At 38.2% G+C, this 20704-nt stretch overlaps 2 protein-coding genes across 4 annotated transcripts in view; one reads left to right on the forward strand and one right to left on the reverse strand.

Annotated features, from left to right (window-relative positions):
- LOC108140595 (cadherin-87A) overlaps positions 1 to 20704 on the reverse strand; it is a 59728-nt gene that overhangs the window by 24817 nt on the left and 14207 nt on the right. For all 3 annotated transcript variants that reach the window (XM_017263501.2, XM_017263500.2, XM_041709079.1), the window contains one exon: positions 603 to 632. The gene's annotated coding sequence lies outside the window, so the exon portion shown is untranslated. The remainder of the gene's footprint in view (positions 1 to 602; positions 633 to 20704) is intronic.
- Positions 13738 to 16467, forward strand: LOC108140596. The gene is made up of 2 exons (XM_017263503.2): positions 13738 to 14476; positions 14893 to 16467. The coding sequence occupies exons 1-2, from the start codon at positions 13806 to 13808 to the stop codon at positions 16157 to 16159; spliced, it is 1938 nt and encodes a 645-aa protein (XP_017118992.1). The 5' UTR covers positions 13738 to 13805; the 3' UTR covers positions 16160 to 16467.

The raw sequence follows: 20704 nt of genomic DNA on the forward strand, positions 1-20704 counted from the left end.
AATGCAAAGGAAAAATGTAAACGACGGTCAGTCCAAGAACCATCTGGAGCCGATGGCCGGTTTCGGCGTGTTGCTGGCGAGCAAAAATCACTGCAGCATTTCCTTGTAATTAACTTCATGAAGATATTCCCTTCTTCTAGGAAAAGAAAAAAAAAGAAACTGAATGGAAAAAGCACCGCTGACAGCTCAGCTTGAAGAAAGATGACTGAACGAAAAGAGAATATGCTAACTGGAAAATTAAATTAAAAAAAGTTTAAATTTAAAATTAAAATTTAAGAAATCTTACAATCAAATGTGGAGAATATATTTTTCTGTCCATTATTTTAAATATTAAAAGATACCCATTATTCTGCTTTCGACACACAAATTACATTTTAAAGTTTTCAGCTTAAAGCCCGAGGCTAAATGTGTCGTTGGGGAATTCTGCTTTTATGAAAACCTTCAACATTCAAAGTACTTAATAATGTAATCAGAACTAAAAAAACAAGAGCTCTCTGGGGGGCAAAGGATGCATTAATAAAACAAATAAACGGAGGTCAAATGTAAAATTAAAGGATGAGTGATTTCCCTAATTTATGAGCTCTGGCTGAAAATGGTCTTACCTTTAATACTGTTTATTACTCCAGTCGTTTCTGTAAAAAATCAAGATGGAATAAATTAGTTAATTACAGTTTCATTAAGAAGTTACAAGTTTAAGAAAACTGCAAGTTCGAAAGTGAAAAAGTTTAAAGTCAAAGAAAAAGCTTGAAAAACTTTATAACTGGTTTGAAAGTACCTGTTTTATGAGCGTTTAATTGAAATGCTGTAATTGGGCATTTAGGAGATTTAATTTGACTCAAGATTATTAACTTTGCTGCTTTAATAACACTATTGAATAATAAGATTACAAGGGCAAAAAAGCCATTAGGCAGGATTAAAGGTACTCCCTTTGTCTAAAAGCTTTTAGCGCCTTCAAAATAAGGTATACAGTTTTTTTCAATGAACCTGATATAAACGTATGAGAGTTATTTCAAAGTTAAATATTTATATTCATAAAAATTGTGAATTAACTATGTATAAGTTCTCATGAATACATACATGCGGGCAGCATTTTATATAAAAAAAAAACAACTTCAACTCAACAAGGTCGACACCAATTTACTGCCCCCCAGCAAAGTATGAATAAAAAGGGATTTCATAGACAAGAGGGCTGGAAAAAAAACGGGCTTTCAAACTGCCAAACCACCAAATTTGCAGCCACAATTTCTGTCTGTGATTTTCAGCTCTCCAGTGCGTTTGCATATTTCTATAATTTTTCAAAAATGTATGGCATTCAAGGGGGCTGTCCCAGAAACAATTTACTCGTTATACAGATTCTCTTTACTTCTTCCCTCCCCATTTATATTTTTTTTTGAAAACTGCACTTCTAAGTTTCTTCTTCTTGGCAGCAGTAGCAAACTGTGGCAACAGTAATCGAAAAGTTAATTCTCCGAAAAACAAGGTAATTAGTGTAGCAGTGCCCATAAAACCCAAGCGAATGTGCAGAAATAACGAGAAAAGTTTAAAAAGTGTTCAACAAATGGGCAATAGAGAGGAAGAGAGCGGGAAGGGCTAAAAAAAAGTGCTAAAAAAGTAGGAACAAGAACTACGAAGTGGGTAAAAGTGTGGCATTGTTGGTTGCAACCAGGCAAAGGCAAACACGCCGTAATGAATGGCTCCGACTTGTAGGAAGTAGGCTGGGGGTACAGGTGTACTTATACAGTTTAGGGCCAAAGGCAAAACTATAGTTAGAGCCGCAGCACCAAATAAGGGTACCCAACCAGCAACTAGATCTCGTTAGGCGTTGCAAGGGTTGCCAAGTACGCAGGTGAGTGCATAAAATGTTGAGTTTGTAACTGATTCCATGTCAAGGTTTATTTGCTTCAGTTGTATTTGCAAATTCAACTCTACAATAGTAACGAATTCCGGTTTCAAACAAAACTGATGCCTCAGTAATTTGTTTATATTTTAAGAGATATTTTCATATCAACCATACCTTATTTGCATGTTTACCAAAATTCTATGTAAATTAAATAAATCTTATCCCTTAAAAAAATTGTAATATATGTCAGATTTTATTATACATTTATTTCTAATACACTGCTAATGTTTTTTTCCTGATCTGGAGTATCATAATCGAATTCTTCAATTAAGTCCCATGAAAAACCATATCGACTGAAAAGCTTTATAACTTTGGCCGCCCCATAGAGAGATACTCTTTTGAACTACTAACACGCACGAGCCCCCAATTAATTAATAAACAAAACTTTTCGTAAAGCTCTTCGAGTGCTGCATCCAAACACGCGCGCAGTGAAAGAACTTTTTGCCGACTGTCGTTTATTATGCCAAAAACTTAAGTTCGCCCACCGACGTGGACCACACACATCCAGGAAAACCCTTTACCTACCCTTTCAGTCCATGTTCGCCCCTTACCGCCTATAGTTGCGCCTAATGACAAACGTGAAGTTTTTGCCAACACATCAATCAAAAGTTTTTCATCAACGTCATCAGAGTTATCACCATGGCCGCAGGCGGCACACAGATAAAAACAAACACCCACAATCACATCCAGAAATACAGATACAGCAACGACAACGACAATACCAACAACAACAGCAATAATAAACCGCTTCCAACACCCTGAGACATGTTGACAAACAAGAACAACACCAGCTAGCCAGGAAACAACAATAGCAAAAAGAGCAAAAGTGCCAAAAGCGGGAAAAACTTAAATTATGAACGGACAAGCGGTGAACACGCGGCGTATACGTAATTTTCCTCGGCCTCGTGGCGGCTGCTAAATGTCTGCATAATTTATGGATTTAAGAGCAACAACATCGACCACAGCAGCCACCACAACGAACAGTTGAAGTCGAAGAAGAACAAGAATTGTGTGGTATGGTTGGTGTGGTATGGCTGATGCTCTCGCACCTTAAACAAGAGAAATGGCCACCATAAAATGCCAACAGGAATGGCAAGTGGAACCAGAACGATCAGGGGGAATATCATCAGCCGACCAACTAAATAAAATTCCTCGAATACCGCTCAAATCTTTTCAACTTGCTCCAGCGGTGAGATAGAGGACGAAGCTGTTGCACTTGGACACTGTAGAAACGGAATATGGTAGAAAAATCTCAGATCAAATATTTCATTTGTAATCAAGTCTACATTAAATTGATCTATTATTATTCATTTAAATTAAATTTTAGCAGTTGTCAGTAAAAAAAGCATTTAATTTAATTGTGGATAAATGTTATTTAAGGAAGACGAGGTAAAATCTTTCAGAAAAATAAAAACATAAATATAAAAAATTAAAATAACGGACCATAAATAGATTTTAAAATAAAGAAGAATCCAATTACAATTTCCCATAAGAGGTATCTTCACAGGGTTTACTTTCAAGTTTTCGAGTTAGTAAGTTTCAACATCATATAATACAAATTCGGAAAAAACATTAAAAAATTGACCAACAAAAAAGGAGAATTATTTGCAGAATTATTATTTCCAACCCTTTCATCTTTTCCAGTGTAATATTGATAGACCAAGCGCACTTAATCTTCTTTATAAGACCAAGTAAAAAATATATAAGTTGAAGAGGCCGATGGTGGGACAGCCAGAGAGCCAAACATAATCAGCTTCATCATCACTGTGGTGGCAAGTGGGAGGTTGGAAGGTGGAGGTTACTGAGGTGGCAGATTGCCACACCTTCGCCTATACGACGTGGCCATGTCATGAATCAGGCTCAGCCGGAGGAGGGTCAGTGGTTGGGTTGGGGGCGCTGCTGTCAGCATCAACATCTTCATCTTGCTCTTGTTCTTCCCATTTGCGACAGGGCGACATCTTCATCTTTCAAATGCGTTTAATTATGTCAAAGTAGGAACCTTTTTTTCAGCTTTCTTTTCGCCTTGGCTCTTCTGCCTTCTCGTCCTCTGGGATACACCGACCTACAAGCATAAAGTCACCTTACAGATATAAAGCAGCAGGAAATTGTAAGAACCAGATAAATATATGTAGATACTCTTGGAGTTTGGCTGGCCAAAAGCACACACAATTTAACCTCGTACTAAAGCCATGTGTAAGATGTGTCATTTCCATTTTATTTTACCACCAACACCCCTCCCCGACTATACCAAGCTATCGCTTTTTGCATTTGTTTCATTTGTGCGACGTTTCACATTAAGCTTGACAGTAGGGCTTTTGTGCATAATCGTGATGCCGTTAGCTCCGGCTTTAGTTCTGTTCTCCGGTTCCAACTCTGTTCCTGCTTTCTGGCTTTGTCCCTTCATTTCCTTTAGTTCTTCCCTTATACACCAGCCCCGTTCCCGCCAGCCACACTGTCTGCTGATGGAAATAAGCTACCAATTACTAAAGTGTTTCACTCCAGAGCCATTGCAGTTGTTGTTGCTCCTGATTTTGCTTTGGTCGCTGCTTTTGATTCTGTAGCTCGTTCCCTTCAACTGCTGATCTGGACTTGAACATGGACATGCAAATGGACTAAAATTTTAGACGTATGCGTAGTTAGAGCTTGCTTCAAATGCAAGTAATGAATTTAATGATACGTGCATGTTCATTGTTGCGTTAATATAACTAGTACTTTGAGCATCGATTACATATCTTCCCTTGGGATATGCATAAGCTAAAGGAGCGCTTAATTTATTTTTAGATTATTATTTAATTTAATATAGAAATGTGTCCAAGAGTTTAAATTGATTAGTATAAGATTAGGCAAATTAAATTTTTGTTGAAACTAAGTTCTGGTTTTCTCAAAACTAAATCAGTTTTTGTTTAAATTACTGATTGCGTGATTGTATTAAACATCCGTTAAAACGATAATAATAGTGTTACTTCTTCAATATGCTAGAAAAAATAATTATCAGTCATAATTGTATTGTTAAAAATTCTTCAATCCATTCGGCACACAAAATACTGTAAAGAACGTGGCACGTATGCGCAAGCAACACTCGAACCAAACTTCCCCTATAACCCTCATCTGATCGCATTTTCAATTTTTACTCAAGCGCACACACACACAAGTCCGTCCATCATCATTTAAGCATTGCAGATTTAATTTCGTCAAAGTGGAAAAGTCAACCAAAAGGTCGCTGGCGGCAGTCTACGCACCAATGAGTGCCACACCAAAACACTCTGATTCCACAGTATAACCCCCCCAAAACGAACCCTCCGGTCCATATTCGCTTTATGCATATGCGTGTGACCCACAGCTGGCAACAGGACCAAGGATTCCAGGGCGAAAGCAAACACAACGCGACAAAGACGTCTGAACATTCGCGGAGGGTTGTTCTAACAATTTGAAAAATGGTTACCAAGTTCCATGTTTTATGCAATTAATTGGTAATTTTTATTTAAAGCCCAATCACAATAAGGGGAAAAGATTTACAAACGTAATGTTTAAACAATTCCGAAAAAAAAGAATACTGACCAACAAGGGTGAAAAAGGAAAATTAAATTAATACTTGTATTAAATAAATAATTTGCAAACAAATTTTGCGAAAGGCATGCTTACATATTATTACACTTACCACAAAGCATTCAAACATACCCAATTATACCCTCCATTTACACTCCGATTAGCTCAAAAGTTAACACCTTCAAGTTTTCGATTTACCCTCGCCTCAGACCCAAAGTTGAATACTAATGACATTTGCTATCTGTTCATTTGGCTTTGCTGTTTTCCATTTTTTTGGGTTCGGATTGAGCTCGTCAAAGGGTTAAACGCTAGAGATGGAGAATGAGACAGCGACAGCTGCTTACTCGCTCTAACTAACCGTACACGACACGTTCCACTTGGCTGGTTCAATATGCTGACGGATTTGCTGTGCCCTGTAATTAAACACTTTTCTAGGTGGATGGAAGGGAATACGATTCTCTTGATGATGAGCTAAAGGTGAACATCTTCCTCTAGCACCGCCAATTCCCCTGGCCATCTTTGTCTGAAAGTTTATTCCCCGAAATTAATGAGAATCTTCGAGTGGGCACCTGAGTTCATTCCTCTCATCGGGCAGGCCAACTCAAACGTTTTAAAGACCCAATTAGTCGCCTAACGTTTATTTCGATCCATAGAACGGAGGTACCAATTTTCCTGTCATTTCCATTTAATTGACAACTACTGGCTTTCTGCTTTATCTGGCACACATCGTCTTCTCAACCCAAAGCCCATACATACGCACTCACATCGCTTGTTTTATTTGCGGGAGCCTGATAAACAAATAAATAAATCAAGATATACCGAACACTCAAGCTCCCAAATGTATTCGAAATAGTTGCAAACCATCCGTGAAGCTGTTGACTTCGCCCCGGTCATAAAGTGAAGAATCCACTTGCCAAGTTGAGTACTCTAGGACCTCTGGTGTGGGCAGTGCATAAATTTTATAAATACATTTTCAGCAGCACATCACTCATGGTCAGTCCGAACAGGACCAAACTGCAGTCATATGGTGAGTACCCATTAAATTTCGGTTGAAAGGGTATATAGAATACAATATTTTCGCACTGATTTTAAGCAAGGTCAAGATATTTTCTAAGTTACTGGAAAGTGAACGGGTTTGCACTTAAAGATTACAAAAATTAATTTATTTACACGTAAATAATCTATCAGACTATACGATTCGACGTTATATATATTTTAATGTAAAACGATATTTTCGGACTGATTTTAAGCAAGGTGCTTGGTCAAGAAATTTTCTAAGTTACTGGAAAGTGAATGGGATAAAGTAATTCAAAAATTACTTTCCTTCACACAAAAATGGTTCTTCCAGACTAGGAGATATTCGCGTAGTCGTCACATTTGACCAAAAGATATTCTCACTTATTTTTGTTCGTCCCGAGAGCAATGAATTCATACAACAGAAGTAACCTCTGGAATTTTTCGGACATGATATCTCAGTCTGGAACCACATGCACACATCGTCAGCATCAGCATCAATGTCAGAGGGGATGCACAAAATTAATTTTGAATATTTATGAAACATGTCATACCGACACCCCCTTGGATCGAATGCGTACAGTGTAGTCATCATTCAAAATAATCGAGATAACGAGTTTCTGTCTTGAGGATAGGCAATTCATGAATATGACAAAGAGCATACAATGCATACGCCTTCTGAGCGTCTTAATAGCAAAGTGTCAGCTACAGCAAAATTGCCTTGCAAATTTGCTAGAAAAGTCATCTGACCTACCTTCAGTTAGCCAGTTTGCATTGCTAGCAATTCTGTTCTGGTTTTTTGGAGTTTGTCCAATTTATTAGAAAACTATTTGCAAGGCCGGACAACTAAACGTGATCAATGCAAAGTTGTAGGGCCTGCGGAAATCGAAATAATTGGCGAAAACAATAATTGACAACTTTGCTGTTTCACTACTGGTATTAAATGCATAAACGAACAAACAAAAGTTCTTAACTAATCTTACCAAACAACTTGTTTGGGCTCTGTTTCCCATTACTAAATTATTTAAAATTGTTTTCAGCATTTCAATGCCGTAAGTAAATTTCCAATTCCATAGCACATTTCACTCCAGCTTGCAACCAGATAGACGTGTCCATTGAAAATAAATTTATAACAACAATTTGAATATAACGAACAATAATGGAATGCATAGCAACGGTGTAATCTAAAAACGCATCGGGGCTATTTTCAATTAAGTATTAGAGCGAACAATAAAAAATCAATTAGATGCAATGCCGTAGATTTGCTGTCATTCATGTTTAATTCTTTTTGCATTTTGTCGAAACCATTGAACAAAAGATTTATGAAGTCAATCAATAAATGCATTTGACAGGGATTTCGAGTGAGGCGAAGAATACAAAAATTTAACTATGCCACCCAAAGGGAATCCCCATAACTCTCGATTCGCTGTCCACTTTTGTTCCTACCGACAAAACCCAAAAAGAATCCAACAAACTAATTTAATCTTTGCCGCTTGTCCACGTTTATCACAGATTTTTTTGACACCCGCACCCCCCAGCCCCGACCAATCCCAATGCTACTGTCAGTGCTGTGCAGCGAATCGGGGGAAGAGTCCATTTGTGTGAATTGCATTTTTATTTGTATAGAATTTTCAAAGCGTGCTCCTCCTGGCATTCACACATGTCCCTGTCCTCCGGCAGGACATTCGACTTTCCAGGGGCGGAAATCTGGATGGTGGCTGGAGGCGGGGAGTTGTCTCGTGTTGCTTTGACAGTTTTTTGGCAAACTGCCAGACGGGCCGGCCGAGCCACCGGCAATGGAGAGCACTCATCGAGAACAAAAAGGATTGCAAGTGGGCTTAGTTTGAAGTACGGGATACCCTCTAATTAAAAAAAAATGCAGACGGGGGAAAAATAAAGCTGGTTAACAATTTTTCAATTCACTAAAAAATTCACTTTTAATTTTAAGAAGTTATCACAGAAAGACGGTAATCTCTTTTATGATTTTAATAACTATTAGTCTTACCTGTCTAACACATAATGGAAAATTCTTATATAACTCTACAAATTTTCGCTATTTCATGCTTGAATAATCAATTATCATAATTAATTAAATTTCAACCCATTTCCATTCAACAGTGACTAATCATCTATCACATATCATAAATAAATCTGTCAATTAAAAGTATTTCACGCTAATTTGGCAAATGGAATTTAACTTTTTGTTATTGTAATAATAATACAAATCAAGCTTAATTTCACATTTACAGGATACTCTATAACAGAATACTGAAATATCAGTTTCAGGGCTAGGTCCGAATAACATAGACATTGCGATATAGGTGGAGATGGGGAGATAGAGATAAAGCAAAGAATGCGTGCGGAAAATTTAGCACGCTATACGTGCCATGGCGGCAAATAAAAAATTGAAGTAAATTTGGCAACTGGCTACAGAGTCGTTAGAAGGATCAGAAGCGGGTAGACATTTACGTCTGGCGTCAGTATTCGGTCCCTACCGAATCCTTCCCCCTTATACATACATACAATAAAATTCCCTCAAACCAAGGCACCAACTCAAGTTCAGCAGTGCGGCAATGCAGTTGAAAGGACGGGCCGAAAGAGACAGAGCGGCAGTCAGATACGGAAACCTGCTGCAGACGACAGACGTCCTGTCGCCAGGATATCGCCGTTTCTTTTTTAGCTGCTGCGTATTCAGATGCAGCTTTGGCCATTAGGGCTCGTGTTCTTCGATTGGTAGGAACACAAAAAAGCCATTGGGATTGCGGTGCAAATTTGATCAGTTACAAACGGGCACGAGTTTTTTTTAACAAGCTGTTAGCTGTTCTTAGTAAAATACTTCAGTTTACTTATTTAATTTGGTTATAGTTTTGTTTTAAAATAATTTATTTTATATGATTCTGAAACGCATAACTTTCTACATCTTTATTATTAAAAATTGAAATGCAATCAGTTGCATCAAAAGCAACCGTAATTGTTGAAAAAGTAATTATTATAATAAACTTAAAAGGTTATTAATATAAGCTCAAGAATAAATATTTAAAGTTTTTGGTGGAGCGCAAGTTTTAAAATGTAATTTTAAAATTTAACAATAAGTATAAATCATTGGCAAATAATTTAAGACTTAAAGCGTGGGCCTCAGCCAGCCGCACTGTCAGCAGCGACAACGTATACGTATTGGACAGCAGCAGCACCACCAACAACAAAAGCATCCCAAATTGGCCAACGAGTCTAATGAAAGCTTAACTATGGCCAGCTGGGCCAGAGCCAACCCACTAACCTGGGAAATATACATTATGGTGGCTGGAAAAGCGTGGCCCGAGCAACTTATTAATATGCAGAGCAGCCAGCAGGTGTCTTTGCTACCGTTTTATGCCACAATTTGCGCCACGTGCGGCGACGGCTCCTGATGCTGCTGCCACTGCCTTTACTGCCGCTGACAAGGCTTTAATAATGCTGCCACTCGGCTGCGCTCGCCTGGCTGCCAAAACGATTTCTTTGCTCAGCTGCAGCCAGAAATTAACAATTCGTAGCTCATTTTTCTGCCAGCTGGGTGGACGAAAATCCATGGGGCAAGGACGAAGAGCGGGCGACCACTTGCAGCGACAATTAGTTGAGTTATTGGCAGCAAGTTGGTCCTATGTAATCCCCTCCCCAGTCTGAACATTTGCTAGACCGACTAATTTTGCAGCCTGACAAACAGCTTTCACAGTAGAAACGACCAAAGAAAAAATTTACGTTTTTGTTGATAAATATTAAGTTTACTAAAAATTTAAGGATCCATATTTTCTTCTGAAGTTCATAGCTTTTTAGATTAAATGTTTTTACTCCTAAATAACCCAGATGATAAAAAAAAAAATGACTTAATTTTTAAACAATTTTAAGGGATTAACTTCAGAAGATTACCTTTATGTAACGATTAAAAATTGTGAAATTAAATTAATTGAATTATATTTAACATTATTTTCTTAAACTCAATTTTATGTACTTAACATGATTAAAAAAAAAAAAAAAATAAAGCTCCATGTTAACTAAACTCTATTAACAATTTGCCTTGGGTGTTTTTAGGTAAATTTTCTGGAGTCACATGGATGGATGATGGGCTTGTGTGCTGTTCATCCCAACCTCCCACGCCTGACCCAAAATGAACCCACTTCCATATAGGGCTAAGGATTCGAGGAGGCCGCTGTCAACGCATAGTTGTTGGCCAGGACAACGGCAGGAAGAGTGGCAGGAGCAGCAGGTGCAGAAGTTGCAGCAACCACAGCAGCAACATCCACCCACGGACTGATGCTCATACGCTCAGTTCCTCTGACAGGTAGGAATGCCTGGCCACAGGCCAACTACATGCTGGACCCGACTCTTTTGGTTGGTCAGTCAGCCAGCACAAGTGCCTGCAACATGCCACAGTGGCAGGAGGAGGAGCAAGGAGGGCTTAAGGATGAGCACTGGCAGATGATGAGCACTAAGCAAAAGTAGCAGTATTAGGAGCAAAATCAGGAGGGGGATCTGCAATCCGAGCAATCCACAAATTGAGTACTGAACATGTCAAGTGATTGAAGCCTTACTCGTACTTCTACCGACGAGGCCAAAATTGTATGTCCGTTGTCAAGTGAAGTCAAATTTAATCAAGCCTTTTCATCCAATTTTTATTATTAACAAACTAGTTTTTATTTACTTTTATTTAAAACGATTTTAAGTGTTATCAATTGTTTTTTTAACTTCAAATTGTACTCTAATTTAAGATCTTATCATCAAACTAAGTTAAAATCAACGTCTTACTCTAAAAAAAGATTATAAATTAGTAACCTTACAAGCTTACGAAATATTTTTAACAACTTAAATGTTTAAATTTGTATTTTGCTTTTCAATTAAGCGCCAGCTTATATGGATTTAAACAAACAGAAATATCCCATCACAAACGGTTTTGTTATCTACAGCCTCGACGACATTTTCATTAGGCTTGCCGTCTATAGTTATGTTCGTATACGTAACGCAATTTGATGAGCAACTTATTGCACATACGCATTGGTAAACGGTCCTCCGCCTTCATCCTGGCCATTCCCACGATTCGTTTCTTTTTTCCTGTGTTTTTGTTGCCTTATTCGGTAGTCACGGCTGTGTCTGACATTTCTTGATGTTACCTCTTTTTTGTCGAGCAGGGGAATAAACTGGCGGTGCTATTCAACTCTGACGGTAACTGCGACTGTAACTTGCACCGTTTGGCAGCAGCAGCGGCGACGGTGGCAGAAGAAGAAGCTATAAACCTGCTCAATGCACAAGGTTTCGCAGCCGAGGGAAATGGCAACGAAAGCTACAAAAATGCAAAATACATTGGCAAAAAAGGTAGGAAAACCATAAAATAAAAATAGAGGGGGGAAATGTAAAGAAGAATTCACGCCAAATGAAATCTGCAACGAGTCTGACGCATTTAGTTGTCAGTTTGTCTTAGCGAATCGGTCGTAGAATACGCCGTCGTCATGTCTCATTGTGCTCCTGCTCCTCCGATTCCGGCGAAAAGGAGAAGCCAAGGATCCTGATGGCAGAGGGCGAGGAGGGATGGTTATCCAACCAGACCGTGGAGAGGCGAAACGCAATGCGCGTAAAATAAACAAATTTCCGCAGACGACACTCAACTATGCAAACAGTAATTGGAGCAGGCAGCGGGCGGGCTCCGACCAAGTCGAAGAGTTGTGGGTGGCGTAAGCACAGGTAAAACCTTTACCCAAAACCAAAAACTGAAACTGAAATCCAACGAAATAAAACAACAACAAGCAAGGCAAGCTAAAATTATACTCTATGGACCGTAACAATCCGGAGATATCCTATAAAATCTTTTCGATAAGATCAAACTTCTTCGGGTAAATAAACTAACTATTAAATCTAATCTCAAACCATTTTTTTTTTAAGACGAAAGTAAAATAAATCTTGTTGGTACTGCTTGATGACACAAACCATTACTATGGTACCAATAGTTAAAACAATAAATTTATTTTCTTGAAAATACAATATCTTTAATCTCAGTATTTACTACAGGGTATGCACAGGGAAACCGTAACTCCAGGGTAACGCGGGTGAGAGCCAAGGATGGCGGCAGCAGGTCGCTAGGATTCACGGGATTCACGCTGGATTCGCATAACGAAAGACAGTTGGCGGTAGGAAAGGAGACGGAGAGGTATCCAAAAAAAAAATAAACGGAAAGCAAATGGTAGCGGTTGTGGGCCAGAGAGAGAAATGTTTCTGCAAATGCAATATTGTTATGCTGTAATGGTATAAAATGTATGCATATGTTTTACACAGGATACAGGATGCTGCAAACGAGACATGACCGAGGAAAGCAAAGCCGCTGGAGCAAGGGACTACAGGGTTGCAAAGAAAAAGGATCACAGGAAAGCAGGAAGCCGGCGCTTTGCTGCCTCCGTTGACGGAAAATTAAAGAAAACAACATAGCGAAATTCGCTTACAGAAAAGCATTCCAGAAATGAAAAGACAAAGAAGAAAACGAAAACGAGAATGAACATTTTATGAGAAACACAATTCCCATTTTGGATCGGCTGTGAAATAGATCCGGTTACTTTCGCTTGAATAGAATCAGGTAAAATAGTTTGTAGAATTAACTAAACGAATGATATTGTGCTATAGGAAAAAAAGTACATACTAAAAGGTACTGGCTTCTCTTCTTTTTGATTTGTATTTATTTTTGGATTTCTATTCCGAAATCGATAGATCGTTAGAACTCGTTAGGATTATCTTACAAATTGGTACACATTGAAAAAGATTGAGAAACTTAACTGAGTTAACTATAAATGCAAAATCCAATCTAGTCAGACTAATTAAAGCGCCTGACAGCAAACTCAATCCCTGGTCGCTTGTAGGGGTCTCATTATTTTGTCTTGGTTTTAGCCCTTTTGCTTTTCTTTGTTTTAGGTTTTTTTTTCTTCGCAAGCGCAAGCAGAGCTTAAAAGGCCAAAAGAACTGAGACTTTAAGCTATGCTAATTGACACAGAAAAATCTTTAAAAAAAAGAGTGATAACCAAATTTATTTTAAGTTAGTCAAACTACAATAACATAAAAAAGTTAAAGTGGTTTAAAATTTGGTGCGCTTTTGAGGTTTGAAAACCATAGATTTATAAAACAAAAAAAACAGGGGAATTATATATTGGTCTGTTGCTTTTGAAGTTACGTAAAAATAAAATCACTGCATTTTGTGAGATACACCTGAGTATAACGACTAATAATATAAAATCAACTTAATGTAGATCTAGATACCTCTAACAAAAATTTGACTGCCTTACAAAATATTTATCTTGTTTTGTTCAACAAAAAAGTCCGAAAATAAAATTGTCCAATGGGTTATAACCTATTATTGATTGAGGTGAAGAAGATAGGGTTAAACATCATATTGGTCTGCATAATTTTCCTCCTGCTGTATTTGCAATATAACCGAGAGCCTTTAAAAACCAATGAGGAAGTTCAGCCACCCCTGGAAGGCAAGTCGGGAAAAAGGGGGTTGTTCGTGAATACGTCACAATGCCGGATATTCTCCATGGATCCCCTGTCGCCCATCGCAATGTACCATATGACGCAGATGCCGATATGCTGGTGCTTTATGATAAAGCTGATTGAGCCGAGAATAAAAGGCGGACGAAATTACCTACATCTGGCCGCTAGCCAGAAAAAACTTTGGAAGAAGCTCGGTGTAAGAAGGATTAGCGAAATCTCCTGCGCCTACAAACGCTTCGTGCGAAAAAACGACTTTGAAAATATGTACTTGGAATCGAAACTCTTTGGCTTTAGCAAGTGGACTAATTTCACCGAGGTAAAGTCGGGTAGCATAACTCTGCGGGTCTGGTGCTGGTTGGACTATGGTCGTCTAGTGTTTCACGACGTACTGATGTTCATACCAACGCCAAAATTACAGAAAATAAAGCCTGCCAAGTTGGAACCCGTAAAACGCCTTTCCGTTTTGATCCTGGGCATCGACTCTATTTCGCACATGCATTACCAGCGCTACTTCACGTAAGTGTATGCTTCGGGACTTTCCATTTAAATAAATTTAAATATATAATGCAAATTCACGCTTGGTTAACTAATTTAAACCAACTAAAATTGTTTTTTTTAAACTGAAATACACATTACATCTTCGAAGTTTAATTGGTTTTTTTCAAACATAAATTTACATTCCCAAATTTCCAATTAAAACATAAAATCGTCGATGGTTCAATAAATAATTTAAACAAAAACCGCATGACCAGGATTTTTTTGCTGAAAAAAATGTAATAAGAAAAGGTTTAGCCATTGAACATTAATAGCACTTGTAAGCAATGTATATTGGATTTAAATTTAATATGTTCCGAAATATAACAAATAACAATAATTTATAATAATACTTTTAGCTTGTCCCAATTAAACAAATATGTATTTTTTGTTTTCAGCCGAACAATGGACTTTGTGGACGGTCTGCCGCACACGGAGCTATGGGGCTACAATCGCGTTGGCGTGAACTCGTATCCGAATCTGATGCCCCTTTTGAGCGGCCAGAGTGCGGACGAGATGGAGGCTCGGAGTGGATGTTTTGGGGCAAACAATAGGACAAACTACGACCGATGCCACCTTTTGTGGCACGAATTCGAGGCGGCTGGTTACGCGACTATGTTTGGCGAGGACACCCGTATTGGAGGCACATTTACCTATGCAAAGCCCGGTTTTATGAAGAGGCCCACTGATTTTTATTTGCGCAGTGTGATGAACGAGATTCACAAGAATACTAAATATGTGGCGCGAGGCGCAGATGAGATCACCTGCAGTGGTGATCGAGCTTATCACCATGTACTGTACGAATTCATCTACCGTCTGCTGCCACATATGCAGGCGAGATGTTGGGATAGGGGATTTTTTGCCTTTTTCTGGCAGACAATGGGCGTACACGATTATTTTCAGTACGGCGAACAGACGGATTTGCAGTACTACTTACTCTTGAAAGCGTTGCAAAGACGCAAAATCCTCGAAAGATCCTTGGTGCTGCTCTTGTCCGATCATGGTCTGCGTTTTGGTCCTTTTGTGAAAACGTTCCAGGGCATGAGAGAGACCTCGTTGCCAACAATGGTGGCTATATATCCGCAATGGCTCGACCGCCGATTTCCGCTGGCCGTGGCAAATCTTCGGACCAACGCTCACCGTCTGGTGACCACTTACGATATCCACGAGACTCTTAAGGATGTGGTCGACCTGGAGAACCTCAGCGACGAGCGGATTCGCAGTCGCACCCTGCGATTGCGGAACGATCACAATGTCTCCTTGTTTCTGCCAATTCCGGAGGAGCGAAGTTGCTTTTCCGCCCGCATACCGTTGCACTTTTGCGAGTGCGATGGATTCGTTAAGATACCATGGAACCTCCGAAGCGTTCAACAGATCGCCAAGTTTGCCGTAGCGAGGATCAATGAGCTGTTGCTACCCTATAAGCAGTGTCATCAGCTGGAGCTGCTTAGAGTAGAGGACGCCTACCTGCGAAAAAAGTACGTAGAATACGAAACGATCACCGTGCGCCTGGTGACAGAGCCAGGATATGGTCACTTCGATGCCACCGTTCTTTCCAAGAACGAAAGCTCACTGCAAGGAGCAATTACGCGGACGGACCGATACAAAGATCAATCCTTTTGCGCCCGAGAATCGCCCATCGAGATCTACTGCTACTGCCCCTAGATTTAACTTTTTGATTGAATTCGTTTTCAAAAATATATGGTTTCAATGTAGTCCGTTGAAATATGGACTCTTACTTGCATAAATAAACATCGAATTAATAATCATCAAATATGCCGTTTTATTAAGGAAGCCATCCAATATTAACCATCAACCAGAATCATCAATCAGTGCTTATGACTGATGATTTTCACAAAGCCAACACATTTTGATGTTTGTACAGCAAATGTATTTGGAATAAAAGCCCATCGTTTACACATTTAAGATCAGATCCTATAGCTAAGTAGTCCACAGAATCAATTAAAATCAACTTTCTGGAATTCTTTACAATTCAAAATTGTTTTCATCATCTGGGAAACACTATAAACATTTAAACTTGCTATTGTATTTATGGTTTTTTTTCAACTTGTAGGAATTGTTAGAAACCGTATTAAAATCAACAGGTTTAAGTTAGAAATCATATATTTAAATATAACTAAAAACAATTTTAAGCGCTAATTTTTTTTCAAGTCCTGAAGCTAAAAAGAGTTCACTCACAAAAAGAAAATACCCGCTGCAGCAAGAACCTGGGTGAGCCAAAGTGGTTGACATTAGGATAATTGGATAGCAAATGTGTTTAGATTTCTCTTAATTTCATTTACCGCACATAAACACCCGTGCACTTAACCAAAGCTGTTTTTGCGACAAACTGTCAACAGATGGCGCCGCTGCGTCTTACCATGAATGCAAGGTGGAGATGAGTGCGTGACACGAAAAGTATTTCCTATTGTGCTGAACCGCATTAACAGTGAGTTTAAGATAAAATACCTTTAACAAATATATGGTATTCTTAGCTATCCGCGTTTTCATGCCAGATAACGAAGAAATAAATTTCGGGAACCGCGCAAAAGGAGATTTCTTGTTTGTGGAAGACTATTTACTCACGTGCACATCCCTAATGCCAACGCCAGCAAAGAGAGGCAGAAACAGACCGACTGGCACACATATGGCGGGCATAAACATTTGTCGTCGCTCTGCTGTAATTAATAATAATTTGCATTCACAGTTTGCAGTTCAGCGCCCCGTGCGAGGTTTCATTTTAATTAAATTATGTGCAGCCTTGTCAGCGTGTAGGGGTGCCTGTTTGGCGGTTGAGGAGGCGTGGCTACTACAAGATAAAGCCATGGAAGTGGGAGTTGGGTGGCTCCCGTTGTTGTTTTCCACTTGCAGCATGCAGCATGCATAAATTATTGTCGCTATCTGTTGTCATTTAAGGTTCGCCTTGGTTTAGATAAATTTAGTTAAGTTACGCGCGTTTGTGTGCGCATGCAGTACCCGCAATAATGGCAATAACAATGAGTCCAACCACGATAACCATGTTATCAGCTCCCACAACACGCAGCCAAGTGGTGAGGGTAATCAATGGCAAACAAAAGTTCCTAGCCTTCATAAGCGAGCGTAACGTCATTTTATTGAAAATTTTGATCCCACATGTTTCAATTACGCGAAATACCCTTATCCAATTTTAACCACTGTCAAACTATTTTTGAATGGCAAACTAGTTTAGGTGTTTATTTAATTTTGCATAGTATGTTTTAATTTTAATTTTATATTAATTAATTAATTAATTGTATATTTTCAAAATTTTTGTTATACTAAAAGCAATCGATTTTAGTAAGGGATAAGATGGTTAGTGAATAAACTATAATCAAAACTATTTGGAAAGTCATCAGAGTTACCATTCATCAAAATTTTTTTTTTTAATTGTAGTTAATTTTTCTATATTTTTCCATATATTTATCTTTATAATCTTCTTACCAGTTACATTTTCACATTTTAATTCTGCTCCACTGAAAACCCTTTAATTCACATCTTCATCTGCATAGCGCAACATGTCGCATACTTAATATCACGCATACGAACCGTTGATGATGACAACATCACAGAGCGCAAACTTCATTTCAGAAAACGAGTGACCCTGTTGGGGGACGAATGAAGGACCATACCGAGCGGGTTGGAGAATTAGAGGGTAGCTGGACTCGTGGCAAATGCCATTAAGAGCTTTTGACCAGAACGCACCGTAAATCAAGTCACTTTAATTCAATAACAAGATCCCCAGAGTGGCCCAGAGGTTCGACTAGCCCACTGAAACCATTTCACCCCTCGATAGCACCAGAATCCAGCGCAATGTGCAGATGTTGCCATTTGGTTTCGGGCCCGGGCCGTGGACATTGATTTCGTTTATCTGCGATGCCAAATTATTCATTTGGACCACAGACAGCCACATAGACTGAGTGGACGATACACATAGAGAGACTGATAGAAACAGTGTTGGTTAGCCCAAGCATTTGCTGGCCAAGTAATTTGGCACAATTTGATTTCGAGTTTGGCCCAAAAACAATCGAGGCAAACTTTGGCTGCCTTTTGGCATTTCGAATCGTCTTCGACGTAATTCAAATCTTTATACCCTTGCAGAGGGTATTATAATTTCAGTCAGAAGTTTGCAACGCAGTGAAGGAGACATCTCCGACCCTATAAAGTATATATATTCTTGATCAGCATCACTAGGCGAGTCGATCTAGCCATGTCCGTCTGTCCGTCTGTCCGTCTGTCCGTCTGTCCGTCTGTCCGTCTGTCCGTCCGTTTATATGCAAACTAGTCTCTCAGTTTTAAAGCTATCTGCATGAAACTTTCCCAGAAGTTGTCTTTCTATTGCAGGTAGTATATAAGTCGGAACGAGCCGGATCGGACGACTATAGCATATAGCTCCCATAGGAACAATCGGAAAAATAAATGAAAAAAATTATAACTTTGCTGTTTTTTAATTTTTTGTTTAGTTCTTCGACATTTAGTAATGGTTAAATATTTCCGATTTACGGTTTAAATTTCATCAAAATCGGACGACTATAGCATATAGCTCCCATAGGAACAATCGGAAAAATAAATGAAAAAAAATTATAATTTTGCTGTTTTTTAATTTTTTGTTTAGTTCTTCGAGATATAGTAATGGTTAAGTATTTCAGAATTATGTTTTAATTTTCAGCAAAATCGGACGACTATAGCATATAGCTCCCATAGGAACAATCGGAAAAATAAATGAAAAAAAAATTATATCTTTGCTGTTTTTTTAATTTTTTGTTTAGTTCTTCGGCATATAGTATTGGTTAAATATTTCCGATTTACGATTTAAATTTCATCAAAATCGGACGGAAAAATAAATGAAAAAAATTATAACTTTGCTGTTTTTTAATTTTTTGTTTAGGTCTTCGACATTTATTAATGGTTAAATGTTTCCGATTTACGGTTTAAATTTCATCAAAATCGGACGACTATAGCATATAGCTCCCATAGGAACAATCGGAAAAATAAATGAAAAAAAATTATAAGTTTTGTTTTTTTAATTTTTTGTTTAGTTCTTCGACATATGGCAATGTTTAATTATTTCAGAATTATGGTTTAAATTTAATCAAAATCGGACGTCTATATCATATAGCTCCCATAGAACTAATAAAAATATATAAAATAACTATCTAATAATTGAGCTGCAAATCATCATAGCTTCACTGTTTTTCAGCATATACTCAAGTAAATCATAATTTAAATGTTTTCAAAAGTATTTAATTCATGCAATAGCTGCAAGGGTATGTGAACTTCGGCTTGCCGAAGTTTGCTTTCTTTCTTGTTTTCTTTGAGGTTGCTGCTATTGTTGGCATTTAATTTCCATTCGGTATAAAAGCCTATTCAACCTTGAACAAGTTTACACAATGCTAAATAATTTAGACAACGACAATAGCGACGGCCGCAACAAGAATAGCAACAGCAAAGAAAACTTTCAAACTCTGCTCAAGTGTCAAGCAGTTGTTGAATTTATGTTTTGCATTTTCCCCCTTAGATTTATTTGCTATGCAAATCTCAAGAACAATTAATAGCAATTATGGATCATTGAAAATGGAAAGTGGAAAGAGAAAGAAAAGAAACCAGAGAAGGACGACGACAAATTTGGTTTTTATTTGAACATTTTCTTGCATAATTACTGTTATTTATTGTGCGAGTATTTCTTACTTACTTCCAATTGAGATTTATGACAGGGAAATGTTTTGTCATTTACTCGGCTCTATAAAAAATTTAATAAATCAAGAAATTGTCAATTCATTCGAATAATTTTGAAGGTCTAAATATTGCATAGATGAAAAACTCTTCTTAGATAAGTATGTGTGATTCGCCTGGTTTGAATAATGTTAAGTATGTTGGTATTTGTTTGAAACGTTTGTTGAAATATGTGACTAAAAGTTGCAAAATCTTACAAAGCTTTTGTGCGATGTATTTACTTTTCGCTCCGCATAATTATGATGTGCATTGTTTAAGTGACTTAATTAAGATTATTTCTTCTGCATTAGATTTTAACAATTACAATCTTCTTTCATAGTACTGAATGTTTACCAATTGTGGTTGACACATGCAAACTTGACTTCTGGGCAGACAAACACATGTGTGTAGATTAGGATTTAAGCAACCGCAGCGGCAGAAACAACTACACCACTAAAGCCCACCGAAAGGACGCGTACCCCA

The sequence above is a fragment of the Drosophila elegans genome, unplaced genomic scaffold (genome assembly GCF_018152505.1).
Source record: "Drosophila elegans isolate 14027-0461.03 unplaced genomic scaffold, ASM1815250v1 contig_476, whole genome shotgun sequence".
Classification (NCBI taxonomy): domain Eukaryota; kingdom Metazoa; phylum Arthropoda; class Insecta; order Diptera; family Drosophilidae; genus Drosophila; species Drosophila elegans.